Source organism: Phoxinus phoxinus (genome assembly GCF_949152265.1).
Source record: "Phoxinus phoxinus genome assembly, chromosome: 1".
Lineage (NCBI taxonomy): Eukaryota > Metazoa > Chordata > Actinopteri > Cypriniformes > Leuciscidae > Phoxinus > Phoxinus phoxinus.
This window is the reverse complement of record NC_136876.1, coordinates 8,901,611-8,923,918: the sequence shown is the minus strand read 5'-3', so window position 1 is coordinate 8,923,918 and position 22,308 is coordinate 8,901,611. Positions and strand designations below refer to the sequence as shown.

General features: G+C 39.3%; 4 protein-coding genes across 5 annotated transcripts in view; 1 reads left to right on the top strand and 3 right to left on the bottom strand.

The window, feature by feature from the left end:
- The window catches only part of LOC307001012 (uncharacterized protein), a 573,545-nt gene that overhangs the window by 234,364 nt on the left and 316,873 nt on the right, over positions 1–22,308 (bottom strand). The window lies entirely within an intron of this gene.
- Positions 1–22,308, top strand: part of LOC307000598 (uncharacterized protein) — a 496,331-nt gene that overhangs the window by 415,538 nt on the left and 58,485 nt on the right. The window lies entirely within an intron of this gene.
- Positions 1–22,308, bottom strand: part of LOC307000932 (uncharacterized protein) — a 45,127-nt gene that overhangs the window by 7,687 nt on the left and 15,132 nt on the right. The window lies entirely within an intron of this gene.
- Positions 11,516–20,613, bottom strand: LOC307000757 (uncharacterized protein). Its single transcript, XM_079616578.1, has 4 exons — positions 20,450–20,613; positions 19,228–19,292; positions 16,013–17,154; positions 11,516–12,101 (listed from the first exon to the last, which is right to left on the bottom strand). The coding sequence occupies exons 1-4, from the start codon at positions 20,566–20,568 to the stop codon at positions 12,096–12,098; spliced, it is 1,332 nt and encodes a 443-aa protein (XP_079472704.1). The 5' UTR covers positions 20,569–20,613; the 3' UTR covers positions 11,516–12,095.

Genomic DNA, 22,308 nt, shown 5'->3' with positions numbered 1-22,308 from the left:
ATCCTCTTCTTAATATCATTAATTCATCTTTGTCATTAGGATACTGTCTAACACTTGATGGCTGCTCTGTTAAGTCTTCATAGTCGGTTAGGAACCTGGGTGTGCTCTTTGACACCAATCTTTCATTTCAAAACCACGTGTCTAGTATCTGTAAAACCACATTTTTTTTCATCTAAAAAAATATATCTAAATTACGTCATATGTTTTCAATGAATAATGCAGAACAATTAGTTAATGCGTTCTTGACCTCAAGGCTAGATTATTGCAATGCTTTACTTGGTGGTTGCTCAACACGCTTAATAAACAAACTACAGCTAGTTCAAAACGCAGCAGCTTGAGTTCTTACCTCAAAATTCCGGCCAGTTAATAATACCTAGAATATCAAAATCGACTGCTGGCGGTAGATCCTTTTCCTATTTAGCACCAAAACTTTGGAACAGTCTTCCTAACATTGTCCGGGAAGCAGACACACTCTGTCAGTTCAAAGCTAGATTAAAGACACATCTCTTTGACCTAGCATTCACATAACACATTATAGACTTCTATAACTCAATGTTAGGCTGCATAGATTAGGTCAACCGGAACTGGGAACACCTTCCATAAATCCCGATGTACTCGTTACATCAAAAGGAGGATGGCGTCTACGCTACTCTTTCTGTTTATCCCGAGGTTTACCGCAGTCCGCCGGATCCAGGCCGTATCCAGATCTGATGAACGACCAGCGCCTGGAGACGACGACACCGCAGTCCTGAAGTGTCATCTAGTCTCTCCCTTGTGAAGGCCTCCTTCCCTTTTCCTCTACAGATAAAACGTTGTCGGGATAATTCCGGTTCGCGTGGCTACGCAGACGCGACAAAAATTTCTGTATTATAGATTTTTAAGGCCTAACAAGTAGTTTGTTTAGGGTTGATTTTAGGGATGGCGAAAACTAACAAAAATTCTTGACCGACCACCGAGCCTCATTAGCCGGTTGAAACCGGTTAACCGATTAGTTTAAAATATGCTACGCTATTTGAAATAACAGCCATTCCTGCAATTTTGCAGACGCGGAGCGACATCTCTCTGTCGCTCTGCGTCCCGCTCTCTCACACACACACACACGGTGCCGCCCTTCCACTCGGCGCCGAGGAGCTTGTATGTAATCGGAGGACAAATGGCTCCTTAGTTTCTAAATGGTTTGGGCACAAGGTGATCACGTTGAAAATAAAGGCGTTTGTCTAGCGTTAGTAGCTCATTTGAAACATTGCCGCGGCTCATAAATGACAGCTCCAGGCTTGCGGGTGTCGCGTTTTCAAGTGATACATCATAGATTATGTGCTACTACTGTATTTAAGCACTGTATTACACAAGTTGCAACTTACATCTGTCATTCTGTTTGGTGAAATGGTCCCACACACTACTTTTCTTTGCACGCTTCCTCCTGTCGTCTGCCCTGGCTCTAACCTCGAGTGTTACCCTGTAGCCTTTACTTTTCGCAAACCTTGTGAGTGCGCGAACCCAAATACTGTGACCTCGCGCCAAATGTTTTTATTGGTTTATTAAGTACAAACAGGCGAGTTATGAAAAATTGAGTGAGGGATTTTTTCACTTCACACAAAAAGATCTTGGAATGAGATGCTAACTGTAGTAGCGTTTAGTCCACTGTCTATTTAGCCTAATTTAGAGATCACTTTTTTTTGTTAATGATTGCCGAAAACTTTGATCGGTTAACGTTGATACGGTCAACCATCGGTCAAACGGTCATCGGTTAACATCCCTAGTTGATTTGTGGAGAAAGTCTACACACCTGCGCACATACTCAAACGCGCATGCCTATCGCCCGAACAAATGATGCGCATGTGTGCGCCGTCTGCATTTTCGCAACTTCACTGTTACGGTCATTTCTATTACCACTGTAAAGCTGCTTTGAAACAATTCATACTGTTAAAAGCGCTATATAAATGAAGGTGACTTGACTGTGTTAAAAACTACTAAAACATTTTCATTATTAAGGGCTGTTCAAGAAACACAAGATCAAGTGAATTTCACTGCGAGAAAAAACACAAAGGTTTGCAGTAAAGCGGAGTAGATTGTAAATTTGTACATTTTGAAATTATTATTGGCCTATTTGTTATACAGGTTTGTAAAAAATATGCAAAAAAATCAGGTCAAAATTATTGTAACATTGTTACAAATTGTAAACCATATATAAAATAAATGTAAAATAAAATAGTTAAATATTTTAATTTAGTTTGACCTGATGTAGACAATCAATATGAAACCTCCCTTTACTGACTATAAAAAAAAAAAAAAAAAGAAACTTTTGCAGCCATTTCATAGTTTCATTGTTTATGTAAAAGTGATGAAGTGCTTGAATGTTTCTAACATGAATGTTCTCCAGCATCATGAATGAATGAAGAATAAACACCAACCTCTTTGTTCTTCATGATCTTCAGTGTGTTTCATTCTGCAGGGTTCTGGATCACTCATGTTCTCACTGTCCTCTTTAATAAACTCAGTCTCTGCAGATTTCAGCTCTTCCTGATGCTCTGATGCTCGTCTTCACTTTGTAGGATGATGGGAATATTCCAGTATTTATGGGTGAATTGCAGTGGGAGAAGCTTCGCTGATGATGAATTGTAGTGTGAGGAGTTGATCTGCCAAAATCAAAAATATATAATAGTTAGCCTACTGAGTTCTTATGCTCATGGACAACAGAATAATATAATGTAAATAATGGTTGAAAGCATAAAAAGAAATAAACATAGGCTACATAACCAACAAATAGGCTACCCTCAGTGTGTTGACACCAAGCGGCAACCTCCCCGTCTCTCTCTTGAAACCAACACGGAAGTTAATTAAACGGCAATTCATCGACTGGCCGCTTGAGGCTGGCTGCAGAAGTGAGTCAAATCTGTATCTCCCCCATGTTAAAATGACCAACTTTACAGCAGAAAAAAACATGTTTACAGCCTGGTTCTCTCTGTGGCTTTGGTCTATACAGCTAATTTTGCCCTTCATAACAACTGTGAGGGGGGTGCATTTTTTTATAACTCACCCGTTTAGTTGATTAATATTTAAAGTTCTGCAAAATTAAGGGTGTGTCCACTTTTGAGTGACAGGTGGATTCCCGCTGATGTAAATGCTAGCCGGTTAGCCGTCACTCACTTCACCTCAGCAAATTCCAGTTGCTGAACTTGCCATCTCTGCCGTGTTTGTGCTTTTTTCCCGGGATTATTTCATATAACGTTAATTTAATACACCCATTACCTCGCCCACAGATTTGGATTCCGCCGGTGTCGTTGAGTATCGTTCGAGAGAACAGCCAGCGCTGTATTCCAGTTGTTCTCCTCTGTGAACATCATGCACTGATGTCTGACAATTTAGTTTCTTTTTGGAGTTTTCAGATTTAAAAACGTCTATAGATATGAGGCTACACTCGTTCTGCGGTGCCGTTGCTCTGGAACAGATTATAACATGCTTATGTACCGTCAGATGAAATCCTGCAGGTGTCTGTGTTTCTCCGTCCATAATAAATGCACATCCTTGAATGAGTGCGGATCTCTAACGCATTTACTTGAACTTCATAGGTAATATATCTATGTTTTGACCCATTTGAGAATTGAGATGCGGCCAAAATCAGAATTTAAAATGGACTGAATAATAAAGCTCTCTACGAACTTGACGAGCGATGGCGCGCTGACGGACCATAGACTGTAAACAAGAGTGACTGACATGTATGCACATAATCACGGTCACACACACACACACACACACACACACACACACACACACACACACACACACACACACACACACACACACACACACACACACACTCAGAGTAATATTGTAAAGTTACTGCATAATACATTTTCAACCAGCAGAATAGCTGTACAGAATCACGATACACAGTCTCACTTGTTGTAGCTATGTCTTTTAACTATTATAATATTTCGAAGGGCAAAAACAGGACCTTTTTAATTGGCATTCTGATTTTAATCATCAACTGTCAGTGTCACTTTAGCGCGAGCCCCGGTGCAGTTGCAGACTTGGTACTGTGAGTAGCATATAGCATTAGCTCCCAAGCCTGCGCGGCGCGCTAACCATGGAGCTAACTCCATAACGTCGCGCTAGGTGGGCGTGGTTTAAGATAGCCCGGCTCCTCAGCTCAGCCTCTTTGCCCATATTCTGTTATCCGGGAGTGACGAGCGGTGACGCGAGGACAAGATGGCGACGGCCGGCTCCGCCCACTTTAGGCTTCAAAAATGCTCTTCAGAAACCTACGGGTGACGTCACGGACACTACGTCCATATTTTTTTTACAGTCTATGGTTGACACCAATGAAATAAGTTGTGTAGAGATACAAATAAGAAGTGTCAATTTACAGGAGATCTGGAGACATCTGCATAATAAATGAGGTGAAAACAGGAACTATTGTCATGAAATAAAGAGTGTTTTCAGCAGATCTGATGAGCCTCAGACTATCAACACTCATTCAACAAGCCATTCAGGGTCATCAGCAGATCATCTCACTTTATTCTGAGTGTTTGCTGTTAGAAACACATTATTTGAGTCAGGATAAAAAAATAAAAGCCTGTAAAACAGCTCTATTGAAAGACAATACAGTTATTTCTCACAATATAACATAGATAAATCATCAATAATAAAACAAAATAATTAAATAAATAACCTATTTATGTACATCTACAGGCAAATAACTATAACACCACAACATGTGAATATATATAGCAATTCAGAGTTCGACTTTATAATATTAATTGCAATAAAGTAAGTAATGTCGACAAAGAAATAAAGGTAAACATGAAAATGGCAACAGCAACACTTGGATCGATTCCCATCAATTCCCCTCACAGATCTCAAACTTTGACTTGGCATTCAGTAACAGTTTTCACTCCAAACATCGAGACAATCACACAAACGAACACAAACTCGCTCAGGTCTGAATGAACTCCACATATTCTCCTCATGCTCGCTGCTGCTGCACTACATGTTTATTTCAGTGAGAACTGAGAAGACGCCAGAAAAGACGCACAAGTATCGCTGTGATCGATTAAAACAATACAGAAATGAGTATGTCCCTTAATCAAACTGTATCAAGTGTGTTTGATGGTTGTGTAAATGAGAAATACCGTTAACTTGCTCTCCTCTCCTCAGAAGACTCGACGCTGAAACTCAATGAGGGAAGAGACTGCGCGAGCGAGCGGTGACGTCATCTGCCTCCGTACACGGGACACCCCCGCAGCCAATCAGAGCCACGCAGATTCAGCTTTACTAGCCTTCGATTATTATTATTTTATTCTAGAACTGAAGTGACTCCACTTACTAAAGGTGAAAGGATTTTTTTTAAATGCAGCACAAAATAGGCAGAATAAGCAGAGGAGGATCACCAGTCTGAAAACTGTTTTTGCCTGTAAAGTCCGGCTCAGTATATTTTGTAACGTCCTAAAACAAATAGTAATGCCATGTTGGTAGATTAGCACCTGCACAATTTCCTTTTGTTGAAACCACAGATAAAAGTAAAAAGCATTATGTTTAGATGATCCATGTCCGAGGCAGTTCATTCGACTAGCCATTTTAACTGAAAAACTGAAAAAAGTGAAAAACTATAATTTTGACTTCATTAGATTACTGTAGGCTACTATTTTTTTTAAGTAAATATTTTACTTTTTGAATAAAAAGTAATTAAAATACAGAAATTCATTAATTAGTTAGTATTACATTACACCCAACACTGATTACGCAATTATGCTGATAGATCACATCCTGTATTTTATTGTATTTTGACTATTAATATTACCTCTAAACTTTGACTAGGCTTGGCATCATAATTCGAATTATAGGGGGCACTGGGGGGTACTATACCCCCCAATGAAGACCTAGTACCCCCCAAAGGGACAGAAATATCAGTTTGTTTATTTTGACGTCTAGCTTGTTTATTTTACAACCTTCATTTATTAACGTGTTTAGTTATTTCATAGCTCATGTCCGCTGCGAATAATTTATACATTGAATTACCAGCTACTTACCTGTTTTTTACCCACTGAGGCTAGTAAAGTTGACCTTGGTTAGTTAGCAAGGTTAGGTAGCAAGATAATTCTCTATTTAAATCAAGCTTTACACTGTGGTGAGGTAAAATTGATTGTCATTTCCAAGGAGATGAACTCCATAGCCTAGACTAGAGCTGTGTCCGAAACCGCTCACTCGTTCATTCATTCACTAATCCCTATATAGTGAATGGCATTTGAGTGCACTATATCTCCAAGGAGTGAACGAAATGAAGTGAGTGTATTCAGACGCTGTGGTTTAAATTACACTGTGCGTCAGAGAGCTGGAGCAGTCGGAGAAGTCTTCGTCACACGTAGTGATAAAACTCCTTTAATCGTACGTTACTTACTTTATAAAATTATATTAGCAATAACAATCAAAATTACTTTATTTTGTAATTACTCTGTGCCAGCTTTGTAATTTCATTGATTGAAATTGTTAGAAACTCTCACACTCACAGATGACGTGGTCGTACACTTGCTGAAGCACTATTTCCCACAATCCAATGTGGAGAGGACTGAGCGCCCATAAAAGTGCGGGAGTGAGCAAGTTTAACCAGAGATTACTTTACAGCTTTCTTATTTCTGCTTTAACATTTATTTCATACTATAGTTTTAGCATATATAGTCTATATGCCTAAAATATAGGCATATATGCAATAGGCTTCTTGTAAATGTATTACTTTTACTAGTAATTAGAATGGTATTTCAGTGCACTTAACTTCTAACTTTTGGTAGTTGATCAAAACAGTTTTCTTTTGGATATATAATACTAATGAGATATTCTGTATCCTGCTGATAATCAGTTTGTCGCATGTTTAGACCTTGTATGTGTGTTGCACAACAGATGTTGCACTTGCCGATCACGGTGGGGATTGATATGGTAGTGGACCATGATGGTCAAGAAGTGAAGGAGCAGTACCCCCCAATTATGGTGGGGTAATTCGCACTCTGCTTGGCATGTTGAATATTAATTGTTCTAGGAAGCTCAAAGTATATTTTAATTTGTGTGCATGTTGTGCTATGATGGTTTAGTTGAGGTTATTTGCAGCGTATGTAGGGCCCAAACATAAACTTAAGCCCAGAGGCCCCAGACCCCTCAGTCATACCCTGATTGTATTTATTTGTGCTATTGTTTGTAATTTGTTAAATTGTGTTTTTTTTTTACTTGCACTGTTTACTTGTCTTTTTATTTATTAAAATGCTCATAATATATATATATATATATATATATATATATATATATATATATATATATATATATATATATATATATATATATATATATATTTTTGTGGTGGGTCCAATGCAAATGTTTGCAGGACAAATCAAAATCTGAACTCTCAAATTACATAACTTTCTACAGTAGTAAGTAACTTACTTAAAGGGGTACTCATATAGGCTCAAATAGGGAAATAGGCTCATTTTACAGCTCCCCCAGAGTTAAACAGTTGAGTTTTACCGTTTTCGAATCCATTCAGCCGAACTCCGGTTCTGACGGTACCAGTTTTAGCATAGCTTAGCATAGATAATTGATTCTGATGGGACCAGTAGCATTTCTTTCAAAATGACCAACGAGTTTCAATATTTTTCCTATTTAAAACTTGACTCTTCTGCAGTTAAACCGTGTACTAAGATCGACGGAAAATGAAAAGCTGCAATTTTACAAGCCTATATGGCTAGGAACTACTCTCATTCCGGCGTAAGAATCAAGGAACTGTGCGGCCGTACCATGGGTGCAGGCGTAATGATATGACGAAGCACCTGAAAATAGTCCCCAGCTCGGTAACTTCCAACATGACCGGGACTAAGTTTGTGTATTTTTTAGGTGGCAAATTACTGTGCGCATGGTTCTGTGCCGATAGAAACACCGATAGAATCGATCAAAAAATGGCGTGTTTGCTCAAAGCATTTTGGACCAGATGACTATAAAGAAAACACGGACAGTACGGTACAGCGTCTATACAGCCATCCCAACCATCTTCAATGTACAGACAGGTCCAAGTGCATCATCATCATCAACCATGGCTGTAAGTACCAGCGATGCGCGGGTCAATGTATAAACAACCCGCACCCGACCGACGTTTTCTACTTTCGTTTTCAAGTAGCTAGTAAATGCTCATCGCGTCATGGGCCATAGGAGGAACTAGGGGTGCGCATTTTCCTGAATGCTGTATGATCGCCTAGTGTTTTTTTAATAAAGGCTTGATTTATTAATTTATTTCGTTTCATTTTTTTAATAATTAAGATGCTGCATGTGTTTATCCAGTCTAATCGAAGTGTGCGTCTCTCCCCCGACTTTCCCAACAAAAACCCCGCCCCCTCTCAGCAAATACATAAAACTGACATTAGCTATATGCGTTTTAAAAAGTAGCCTATTAAATTGGCACAATGGCATTGCTCAGTTCAACGTGTTGGGAAATCGGGCATTTTGTCCCGTGTCAGCTTTTATTCAAAAGTTAATAACGCGCTCAACATTCAAAAGGTAAATGGATTTCCCACTGTCATTTCTGACTGAGCTCGTGCGTCATCCTCGCGCAGTTATTCAGCCAATAAAGTGTACACCTATGTATTTATGTCTAGTACTATATAAATTACAAAGGTTTAATTGGCATCTTTATTTCAAACGACCCGACCGACCGCGACCCGAATATCATTACAAATATTTTTGGATGACTCGTAACCGCGGGTGACCGCAGGCACCTGCTCATTTTGGATCAACCCGCGCATCACTGGAAGTAAGGCTACTGTATAACAATTTAACTTTTTGTAAAAGCACTGCCGTTGTTATCTTCCTGTGAAATGCAATCAGTGAGTGCTGCTAGGTTTCCTCGATGATTCGTCTTGTACAGTATAACGTTAGTAGTTTTGTTGTAGAGTTCTGGTGAGGTAGCGTATAGTTTAATTAACCCTTGTATGGTGTTCGGGTCTGTTTAGATGTTATCTAAATCGTCTCTCACAAATGTCTCCATGCTACAAGGCACGCTCCCTGTGCAAGCAGGTTGTCACGTTGGTTTGTTGATGGCAAGTGCTTCGTCATATCATTACGCCTGCACCCATAGTACGGCCGCACAGTTCCTTGATTCTTACGCCGGAATGAGAGTAGTTCCTAGCCATATAGGCTTGGAAAATCGCAACTTTTCATTTTCCGTCGATCTTAGTACACGGTTTAACTACAGAAGAGTCAAGTTTTAAATAGGAAAAATATTAAAACTCGTTGGTCATTTTGAAAGAAATGCTACTGGTCCCATCAGAATCAATTATCTATGCTAAGCTATGCTAAAACTGGTACCGTCAGAACCGGAGTTCGGCTGAATGGATTTGAAAACGGTAAAACTCAACTGTTTAACTCTGGGGGAGTCGTAAAATGAGCCTATTTCTAAAAAAAGTGGAGTATCCCTTTAAGCTAGTCGGTCTTCTTAGGATGAAGAGTCACGACAATACAACGTTAAAACGTATAAAAGTGCTCTAAAGAGTAGATGATATTTAGCTATGATGTGAATCGTTTATGTGAATCGGTGGGCGGGGCTAAACAGGCCGTGTTGAAGTAGGCATTGATGTTAATCGGTGGGCGGGGCTAAACAGGCCATGTTGAAGTAGGCATTGATGTTAATCAGTGGGCTGGGCTAAACAGGCCCTGTTAAAGTAGGCATTGATGTGAATCGGTGGGCGGGGCTAAACAGTCCGTGTTGAAGTAGGCGTGTATGTGAATCGGTGGGCGGGGCTAAACAGGCCGTGTTGAAGTAGGCGTTGATGTGAATCGGTGGGCGGGGCTAAACAGTCCGTGTTGAAGTAGGCGTGTATGTGAATCGGTGGGCGGGGCTAAACAGGCCGTGTTGAAGTAGGCGTTGATGTGAATCGGTGGACGGGGCTAAACCGTTGATGTGAAGCGGTGGGCGGCGCTAAACAGGGCGTGTTAAAGTAGGCGTTGATGTGAATCGGTGGGCCGGGCTAAACAGGGCGTGTTAAAGTAGGCGTTGATGTGAATCGGTGTTTGTGTTTGTACAGCACTTTGTTCAATGACAAGTTGTGTAAAAGTGCTTAATAAATAAAGAAAGAAGAAGAAGAAGAAGTGGTGACCATATACCTGCATTATATGACTGACAGACAAGAACAGTTTGACCTAAAAATATCAAAATTTAAACTACTGCGGAAACAAAGACACCTACGTCTTGGATGCCCTTGAGGTAAGATAAAACATACCAACATTTTATTTCAAAGTGAACTATCCCTTTAAAGCATATGGCTGTTCTTTAACAAAACAAATTTTCTTTAAAGGGACACTCCACTTTTTTTGGAAATAGGCTCATTTTCCAGCTCCCCTAGAGTTAAACAGTTGAGTTTTACCGTTTTCTAATCCATTCAGCCGATCTCCGGGTCTGGCGGTAGCACTTTTAGCATAGCTTAGCATAGATCATTGAATCTGATCAGACCATTAGCATCTCTCTCAAAAAAATGACCAAAGAGTTTCAATATTTTTCCTATTTAAAACTTGACTCTTCTGTAGTTATATCGTGCAATAAGACGGACAGAAAATCTAGGCTAATATGACTAGGAACTATGCTCTCATTCCTGCGTAATAATCAAGGAGCTGTGCTGCCGTACCAGCAGCGCAATGATATTACAAACTTAGTGCCGGTCAAGTTGGAAGTTTTCTAGCTGGGGGACTATTTTAATGTGCTATGTAATATCATTGCGCTGCTGGTACGGCAGCAGTTCCTTGATTATTACGCAGGAATGAGAGTATAGTTCCTAGTGGACAATACGTGTTTAGGGTTCAGTCAATCTTGTCAGGTTTCTATTTCATATCTCCATATCGATGTATCGTTACACTCCTATTATTAGTGTCATTAAATGTTATATAGATATACAGATATTATTGTGCGGTTCACTAGCAAGGTGACTGTCTCTACCTGATATATCTTCAGCCAGGGCATCTTGTCATCTTAGTTCAAGTTCCTCTTTATTGCAACGCCTCAGAAGACTCGACGGTGAAACTGAATGAGGGAAGAGAGCTGTGACGTCATTGGCCGCTAACGGTAGATGATCAAATACGGCAAAATATATATTAGACATCAACATAAGCACAACAATAACAAGGATTACTCGCCGCTTCTCTTTATTCCAGCTGCTCTCTATCTGCCGGTTGTATAAAGCTGTGGTGATGAGATGGAGACCGTAATCATTTCAGTTTATTTTGTAAAAACTGTGTTGTTTAAAGTTCATAGTAATTGTTCTGACGTCATGAATAGTGTGAATGAAATATCAAACTGACTGGAACAAACTCTTTGAAATGTATATACTGGATATCAAGGGTGAAACTGTTAATAATGTATTCAATGTCAGCCATGTGTGCAGTGAAATATAATTAAATTAGGCATTTCAACGCTCAGAAAGGTTCACCGCTTTCAGAACTAAAATGATTCCTGATTCAAGCAGAAAATAAAGATGGACAATAACAACGAGGTGATGGACTAATAGGTTTAATCAATCATTACATGAATAATACAAACATTAAGTAAAAGTGAATTAGACAGATCTCTCTCTTTACTGACTTATAAGAGCCAGAGCATCTCAAGAGAAGAAAAGTGTCCAGTTTCAAAGAAACATGAAAGTATATCTTGCGTTTGCATGGAAGAGAAGAAGTGAAAGAGAAACTAGATGTTCTCATGAAAAACAATGAAGAACGAGTTAAAAATTAATATATTTGCCTCCAAAGGTTTTTCCAGTGTGAATTTTCTGGTCTTTCAGTTCATCTTCTGTAGTGAAGGCCTTCCTGCACTGAAACACACGCCATGTCTTTTCTGCTGTAATATTACTAATGAATCTTCTCCTTTGTGTGAATCTCCAGGTGATTCTTCAGGACTGATGCCCAATGAAACTGTTTACCGCACTGATCACAGTTAAATGATCTTAATGAGAAGCAGAAGAGATTTCAGAGAGAAAGCCTGAGCCACTTCTTCCCAGTGTGAACTCTCATGTGAATCTTCAGACTTGAAGTGGTGACATATTTGTTGGCTTCTGTTTTTCGTTTCTTGTTCACGTCCATCAGGTCTAAAAGAAACATTAAATCAAGTGAGATTTTAAATGAGAGACCAATGTGAAATCAAAAGTGAAGCTCAAAGTCAAGATCACTGATGAGTTCAATAGTCATTTTAATCCCATCAAATCTGGTCAACAAATCTCATCATATCTCAGACTGATCTCATGAAATGGCGTATGTATGATACGCCAATTCGTATTCCATTCGGCGTACTATCAAGACGCATAATCGCTTTTTGGCGTGTTTTTCAATCATGGCGTAGACATACACGCGGAATCACATGCGGGGATGATGGTTCGTTTCGCTCAGAACATTTGACAGATGTTGAACAGAACCGGTGACAAAGGGCAGCCCTGCCGGAGTCCAACATGCACCGGGAAGAAGTCTGACTTACTGCCGGCAATGCGAACCAAGATCCTGCTTCGGTCGTACAGGGACCGGACAGCCCTTCGCAAAGGACCCCGGACCCCATACTCCCGGAGCACCCTCTACAGGCCGCCACGAGGGACACAGTCAAATGCCTTCTCCAAATCCACAAAGCACATGTGGATTGGTTGGGCAAACTACCATGAACCCTTCAGCACCCTGTAGAGGGTATAGAGCTGGTCCAGTGTTCAACGGCCCGGACGAAAACCGCACTGTTCCTCCTGAATCCGAGGATCCACTATCGGCCGTATTCTCCTCTCCAGTACTCTGGCATAGACTTTCCAGGGGAGGCTGAGAAGTGTGATCCCCCTGTAGTTGGAACACACCCTCCGGTCCCCCTTCTTAAAAAGAGGGACCACCACCACGGTCTGCCATCCCAAAGGCACTGTCCCCGACTGCCACGCGATGCTGTAGAGGCGTGTCAGCCAAGACAGCCCCACAACATCCAGAGACTTGAGGTACTCAGGGCGGATCTCATCCACCACCGGTGCCATGCCACCGAGGAGTTTCTTGACTACCTCGGTGACTTCAGCTTGGGTGATGGACGAGTCCACCTCTGAGCCCTCAGCCTCTGCTTCCTCAATGGAAGAGGTGACGGTGGGATTGAGGAGATCCTCGAAGTATTCCTTCCACCGTCCGACGACATCCCCAGTTGAGATCAACAGCTGCCCACCTCCACTGTAAACAGCATAGGTGGGGCACTGCTTCACTCTCCTGAGGCGCCGGACGGTTTGCCAGAATCTCTTCGAGGCCAGCCGATAGTCCTTTTCCATGGCCTCACCGAACTCCTCCCAGGCCCGAGTTTTTGCCTCCACAACCACCCGGGCTGCAGTTCGCTTGGCCTGCCGGTACCCGTCAGCTGCCTCAGGAGTCCCACAAGCCAACCAGGCCCGATAGGACTCCTTCTTCAGCTAACGGCATCCTTTACTTCCTGTGTCCACCACCAGGTTCGGGGATTGCTGCCTCGACAGGCACCGGAGACTTTACGGCCACAGCTCCGAGTGGTCGCTTCGACAATGGAGGTAAAAAAAAAAAAAAAAAGTCAAAGTGAAGTATCAGGTATTCACAACTGATTTTAGCAACTTGTGATAACTCTAGTTTTGTTCAATAAATCAAACTGAAGTACTCACTAAATCTTTATTCTTATTCGTTTTCAAACGAAAGTGTGAATGATGATTGAATTTAGCTGAGGAACTTTATGTCGTCTTACATTTGAATAACTGAATTAATGCTAGCCTAGGTCTGACTATTTAAGTGACTATATTCTCATTATAAACTAAGTAACAATATTAAGCTGTTAAATCTACCTCAGGACATTGAAGTTACTGACACACCAGCAAGTGACATTTCACCGTAGGTTTTCCAGCTGGCTTATATAGAAGTTTTAAAGAATGCTCTGTGCATAATATATAGTCCATTGACGTGTTTCATCATCAGTGTGCAATGCGCGTGTACATTTGCTCTCTAGCGTGTCTTACAGAAGAACACAGTAGCCGGAGCTACTTCTCTCGGTTAATGTCTATGGCGAGTCACGCAGGCACTGTGCTCCTCCGCAACTTAGCCGAGCCCGGTCTAAAATAGTCTGAATATAAAGGCGTGTCGTAATGATTCAGGATAAGACAAAAACACGTTTGGAAAGTGGATTCACTAGTTCATTATATAAATTCTGTTCATTTTGAACACAAAAAGTAACGGACTGCAGCAGTTACGGATACAACGGCGTTCTGTTGCGCACGCACAAATTTAACTGCGTGCGTGACCATGCACTCGCACAAATGCGACCACATCAAATTCTAACTCGCACATTGTCAAAAAATGGTCGCAGTCTGGAACCCTAGCTGTTTCTCAATGTCAAGGAAGGATCCTCGGAAGCCGGAATTTCGAGGATGCTACGTTCCTATGTTCCAATGTCGAGGATCCTGAGTCCTTCGTTCGGAAAATTTCTCATATACAGTAAAGCACTGATCTTCAATCCTGCTCCTGGAGGGCCACTGTCCTGCAGAGTTTAGTTCCAACACTAATCAAACACACCTGAATCCGTTCATCCATCTCTTCAGGATCGCTTGAAAATACAAAGGCAGGTGTGCTAAAGCAGGTTGGAACTAAACTCTGCAGGACACTGGTCCTCCAGGAGCAGGATTGAAGACCAGTGCAGTAAAGGATGTGTGTATCCTTCGCGCTCCCAAATCACCCACAATCCTATGCACGCAGCTTTGCTATCTTGTTCAAAAAAGTGGGACAATTTAAAAACCAAGTACAAGTATGAAAATAATTGCTTATGCACATTTTAACCCTTTCATGCATGAATTATGGAATGTTTTCCCTATGTGTTTGTATTACTCTTAGGGCATGAAAAACAAGATGTTTGTTTGTTCGTAATGACGCAATGACGTGCACTTGCTAGCCTGCTCCATTTACGTGTTCTCCGTATGCTAAACAGGAGTCTCGCGCCTAGCCTCTGAAGGAAATGACTTGGAAAGACCAGTCCTGCCAAGGAAGTATCCTTGACATTGAGAAACAGCACCTGTGTCCATAATGTCTTGGTGAAGCATTACCTTTCACTGGAACTAATGGGCCAAGCTCAACCCCTGAAAAACAACCCCACACCGTAACCGCCCCTCCACCAAAATTTGCACTTGGCACAATGCAGTCAGGCAAGTACCGTTCTCCTGGCAACTGCCAAACTAAGACTCGTTTATCTAATATCCAGACAGAGAAATGTGATTTGTCACTCCAGGAGAACACGTCTCCACTGCTCTAGAGTCAAGTGTCGGCTGCTTTACACCACTGCATCCCACGCTTTTCAAAACAACTCTGATGAACTGTAATAAAATGCGTGCGCTCACTTTAATTTCTGCCGTGATCAGTAACACTCTATAAACTGGATCACGAACAGTTGGTACAGATACATTGTCGAGTAACAACGAGAGTAAATGAAGACTGCCATGTTCATTCTTGCATCCAACAACAAAACACCTCAATTGCTTAGGAGACATTCTTGTCTACAGCTGCTCCGGCGTCGAAACAATGGCGGACTGTGTTTAGCTCACTCAAGGCGGGTCTATGCTAATACACCAGTGTCAGTCAACATTTGTGGGCAAGGCTTGTGCAAAATTATGTCACACTGCCCCGAATCTGAGAACAGGTTGTTCTGAGACAGTGCTTATGATTTATGGGGATTAAAAAAAAGCACTGGGTGAATTTGTATCATTATAGGGTGGTTGTGTACACACACTGCCAAAACACATTTATGTTCAATTCACCATGTAAAAGGGAATTTTGCATAACATTTTATTTAACCATGCCCTTTATTTAACAAGGTTTTGCATATCGCATTTTCTTCAATATCACACAACCCTATGTGAGATCAACCAACAAAATATACTGTCGCTCATTCTGGCTGATAAGAAACTAAAGAGTCTCTTTCTCACTACTCACAGTGATTTCAGATTGTGATTGTTTTTCATGAGTAAATAAAGAAGATAACTGAACAAACCTCTGTATGGATCTTCATGTGTATCTTCAGGTGAGTTTTAAAAGCGAAACTCTTTCCACACTGATCACACGTGTGCGGCTTCTCTCTGCTGTGGATCTTCTCATGTATTTTAAAATCTGCTGAGCGACTGAATCTCTTGTCACAGTGTGAACACTTGTACGGTTTTTCTCCAGTGTGGATCTTCTCATGTGTTTTCAGAGATGATGACTGATTGAATCTCTTGTCACAGTGTGAACACTTGTACGGTTTTTCTCCAGTGTGGATCATCTGGTGCAGTTTTAAATATTGTGCTGTAGTAAAAGTCTTCTCACACTCAAAGCACATATGAACTCCTACACCAGTGTGAATTCTTTGATGTGTTTGTAAACTATACAGCAGTGAAAAACTCTTTCCACACACAGAACATGAATGTGGCTTCTCCTTCGTATGAACCACCAGGTGTGTCTTTAGGTTTGATGCCCTAAGAAATGTTTTGCCGCACTGATCACATCTGAACGTCTTCTCTCCGATGTGGATCCTCATGTGAACATTAAGGTGTCCTGATTGAGCGAAACTCTTCCCACACTGATCACATGTGTGAGGCTTCTCTCCAGTGTGGATCATCATGTGTCGATTAAGATTTGGTTTCTGTGTAAAACTCTTCCCGCATTGATCACATGTGAACAGCTTCTCTCCAGTGTGAACTCTCATGTGCTGCTCAAGATTACGTTTGTCTATGAAACTCTTCCCACACTGAGTGCAGATGAGCGGCTTCTCTCCCGAATGAACTCTCATGTGAATCTCTAGACTATCTTTCCTTGAGTAACTTTTCCCGCACTGATCACATGAGAACGGCTTCTCTCCAGTGTGAACTCTCATGTGACGGTCAAGATTACGCGTGTTTGTGAAACTCTTTCCACACTGAGTGCAGGTTGTAGATTTCTTGGCTCTTCTTTTCTTTAAAATTTTATTTTTAGTCTTTGAGCGACTCAAGGGTTTTTCTCCAGGTTTGACATGATGTTCCTCCTTCACTTCACTCAGTTCTTCACTCTCCTCCTTCACTTCACTCAGTTCTTCACTCTCCTCATCCACTTCACTCAGTTCTTCACTCTCATCCTTCACTTCACTCAGTTCTTCACTCTCCTCCTTCACTTTCATCAGGTCTAAAATTAAAGATTTTTTTTTTAATTTGCAGCACATCAAAATAATTAAAAGAGAGAAATATAAAGTGAAAGATCATAAAAGTGCATGGATTTCACATGGTATTTTCACTCATACCTTCATGAAACATACAGATTGTAGAAAATGGCACATCATTATTAACAGCAGATTCTCCCGATTAAAAAATAATCCATTGCGTAGATCACGAGATATTCCTCATGGAGGAACAGTTTTAAAAATGCCCATTTGGGGTGTCAAGGGCTAAACAAAAAGGCTTCCTTTGTTCCTGTAACTTTTGATTACTTACGATATCACCACACAATTTGATCTGGTGTAACGCACTATTTTCTTCTGTGTTTTACAAAGAAATGAGTGCTTTATTATAACCAACAGGTAATTCATAATCTAGACAGACAAAAACATTATTAATAATTCTGAAAACATGCTAAATGAGATGGACTCGGTAATTGGGATGATCTGTTAATTTTTCTGACAACGTATTAGGGCTGCACGATTATGACAACAATCATAATTGTCGATTATTCCCTTGAAATTGTGTTTATTATAATTTACATATATTTTGATGTTTTTAATCGCTTTATACCAGTGGTTCTCTCAAGTCATTTAAGAAATGTGCTTGTGGAGTCGATCTGCCTCAGTCATGGATCTAAATATAAAAGTAGCTTTTTACTTCTATTTCCTTTTCAACAAAAAGTGCTAATCTACCAACATGTACGTGTCTTCGCGCTCGTCTATAGGCAACGCCATCTGGGCCTAGAACAATTAAAAGTAACCGTACCGTCTCCCTCTTCACCGTCTTTTGTTTTTTAACTTCGAAATATTTCAACTTTGAAATATTTCAACTTTATTTTAGCATTATTTTGACTTTATTCTTGACAATTTTGATTTTTTAATTTTTATCTTGGATTTCCGTAACAACAGTAACAGTGTAGTTTCTGTATATAGAGTGAAGCGATATACAGCGAGCGCCGCCACATTTGCACGTGCAATTGAAGAGTGTGCGCTACTAGCGCAGTATAACGAATAATGTAGGTGTACTTTTATGTAATCACGGCTTTTTAACAATTTCGTAATCGTGATATCCGTAATCGTAATCGCGATTAGAAACTCGTTAATTGTGCAGCCCTACAAGTATAACAATGCATAACCCACCTTTTAAAACAAATGCTTACATTTATGCCAAGTTGATAGACTTTTGTCATTTATTTATGTTCACCATTTGAAAACATTACAATTTGAAAATTAATTTAGCCATATAAATGCTGTTATAAATAAAAGATGCGACTGGGAGTACTAAGCTACACTAGAGTAGCGATGCTTTTTATTCAGGTGGTAAATAATAATGTTTTTTGATAATATGTTTGAATTATTTTCACATGCTTTATTTATTTGTTAGTTGTTACTTGTCATTTAAAAAATAAACTTTAGTGACGTGCACTTTATTATTCTTTTTTCTTGCACTCTTTTTTACTCCTTTTTATTGTTTTGTTTGCAAATTAAATAACAGAAATTACAGGATTGAGATAATGTTCTTGTTCTCTCATCAGGCGATTATTTGCATACAAACACAGTGTTGATCACATTCATCAACCCTGTTATCAAAGTTACTGTGAGAAGAATCTATAATTTATGATAAATACAACTAAATCAGTCACTTTAAATCAAATTTCGCTTAAGTTAAATTGCTTACAACCCTGTCAGCCATTCTGGAAAGTTCATAAGGTTTACTGTTTATTGCTTTTATATATATGAGAGAGAGAGCGAGAGATAAATGTCCAAAATGTTGGTAACATGGCTGCGAAAAATGTTAACCAGATATAAATGTAAAATAAAAGAGGTACAGTATAATATAATAATATTTAGTTTAACCTGATGTTGACAATCAATATGAACATTTCTCAAACTTCGCTTTACTGACCATTTTTGAAAGACATATATTAAACTGTTTGTACCATTTCATAGTTTAACTGCTTTTCTAAAAGTGATGAAGTTCTTGAATGTTTCTAACCTGAATGTTCTCCAGCATCATGAATGAATGAAGAATAAACACCAACCTCTTTGTTCTTCAGGATCTTCAGTGTGTTTCATTCTGCAGGGTTCTGGATCACTCGTGTTCTCACTGTAAAAATCAAAAATATATCAGTTAGCCTACTGAGTTTGTTTTTATGCTATTTGACAACAGAATAAAATATTGTAAATTATTCAATGGTACGGTAAGAAAAACAGTTATAAGCATAAACAGAAGTAAATCTACAGATTTGTCACCAACAAATACATGCACAATTTACAATACACAATGTAAGTGTCAATTTACAGGAGATCTGAAGACATCAGCATTATAAATGAAGTGAAAACAGAAACTATTGTCATGAAATAAAGAGTGTTTTCAGCAGATCTGTGAATATTGATGAGCCTCAGACTATCAACACTCATTCAACAAGCCATTCAGGATCATCAGCAGATCATCTCACTTTATTCTGAGTGTTTGCTGTTAGAAACAGAAACATTATTTGAGTCAGGGGATATATGATAAATGCCTATTAAACAGCTCTATTGAAAGATAATACTGTTATTTCTCACAATAAAACACGGATAAATCCTCAATAATATAACAAAATAATTAAATATAGCCTCTTTACGAACCTCTACAGGCAAATAACTACCATCATATGTTAATCTAAATATAGTTCGACTTTATAATAACTATTAATTGCAATAAAGTAATTAAATCAACATGTTACATATTTGTATGTACAGAAACTGACAATAATCATAAAACTCTTTAAAAATAAAGAAAATTTCATTTTTCCTGTCACACATATTCCCAATCCCATGCATATAGATTTGAAATTTCCCACGTTCATTACTCCTAAAGGGGCTATAAAGTGTTAGAATACACATCAATTTTAATAAGTAGCCTAAATGTAATCTGCCAAAGATAAATGTCGACAAAGAAATAAAGGTAAACATGAAAACGGCAACGGTTCCCATCAATCCCCCTCACAGATCTCAAACTTTGACTTGGCATTCAGTAACAGTTTTCACTCCAAACATCGAGACAATCACACAAACGAACACAAACTCGCTCAGGTCTGAATGAACTCAACATATTCTCCTCATGCTCGCTGCTGCTGCACTACATGTTTATTTCAGTGAGAAGACGCCAGAAAAGACGCACAAGTATCGCTGTGATCGATGAAAACAATACAGAAATGAGTCTGTCGCTTAATCAAACTGTATGTGTGTGTTTTAAAGTTGTGTAAATATGAGAAATACCCGTGAACTGCTCTCCTCTCCTCAGAAGACTCGACGCTGAAACTGAATGACCGAAGAGTGACGCGAGCGAGCGGTGACGTCATCGTCGTCGCCGTCCAACGCACGCGCGTTCGGGACATATCTCCATATAACCAAAGCTGAAGGAGCTTGTATTAGATCTAGGCAGCGTTGGTTACAGAGCACGGTCTTTTTTTTACTTGAGAGACATAATTGCAGTCATAATACAATTCATAGATTACAGATTAATGGAGTTATATCTGATAGTCCAGAAGAAATTTCACCATTTTGTGCTGAATTCTATAAAAAGTTGTATAGTTTCTCTTTTGATTATGGAGCAGCTTCATTTTTGTAAAATTAACGGGGCAGAGAGAAGAATGTGTGACTACTTGGTTTGGAGGAAGGCTTGTCTTCAGAAATTCTACAAATTATTTGCAAAACAATTAACTTATTTTCTTTTGCAAGTTTTCAATCCAACAAAGATGTTCTTTTTTGACATTCAAAAAAGCCTTCATTTTTGCTAAACGTCATAAAAAAGTAATAGATTCTATTGTAGATGAATCTGGTTTCTTATCGGGGAGGCATATTTCAAATAATATTAGATTAGTGTTAGATCTTATTGATTACTCGGATTTAATTGTAGATGAGAGTTTTATTTGGTTTTTAGACCCTATAGCATTTGATTTGATTCCATTGAACTTAATTTTCTTTTTCTTGCCTTAGAAAGGTTTGGATTTGGTCTCTTTTTTTAATTAAAACTGTTCAAACACTTTATTCAAATACAAACTGTTCTATCCAAATTGTAGACGGGCTCATCTACCAGATTTAATTTACTACACTGAAAAATCAGAGTTTTTCATGTCACGTGACCACATGACGTCACATCAACTAACTCCTTCAAGTTTCAAGTTTAATTTATTTATAAAGCACATTTAAAACAACCTTGGTTGACCAAATTGCTGTACTAGAAATATCTAGGTCCATCCCCAAAATTAAAATAAACATTCACAAGACATTAAAAGCACAAGAGTAGAAGTAGGTTTTCAAAAGACGTCTAAACTCAGACACTTATGGAAGTAAAATAATGCCAAATGTTTTTGAAATAAAAAGCCTGTTGAATTGCACTACTTGAAAGAAATATGCATTGCATAAACCATGCTTGCATTTTAATGCATTGTATTTTTAGGGCTGAAATTCAACATGGTTGTATATTTAAGCTGTGAATATTTCAATTCAAAACATTTCAAACACATACAAATTCAATAATCCATATTCACCTTTCATATTTCACTTCCAAAATATTCAAACTGTTTGAAAATACAACCTATAATATTCAACAAGCAATTTTCGGTCCATTTTATTTCGCTTTACAAATTTGCTTCCACAAATTCAGTGGTTCAAATTCGACAGTAAATTCAACATTGACATCCAGGAACTGCAGGAAAAGCAGTAGATTACCGGTCATAATCTCCATCTGCTGTTAGTCTGTCTCACCAGCAGGGGGCGCAAGCGCATGTTGTTGACGGAGACCAGAGCAACAGTAGAGCAAGCCATTCATTCATAAAAACTGATCCATTTGTTGTGTATTTTTGGATAGTTGTGTTGTAAATAAATCCAAACAATCAAAAAGCCATTCTTTTTTAAATCTCCTCATTCTTTGTTCAAAGTTCCTCATATGACCTGAGAGCTCCTAATAGGGCCATTATGGGAGGGTCAATATTCATGGGGTGGTTTACGCCTACTCGCATAAAGCTTTAAGACATGTCTTACAACTTTTAAATCAATATATTGTCTTATCTGAATGAGTAGTCAAGGTGATTTTCATATAGTTTATGAGCAAATATTCTAGGCTATGAGATACA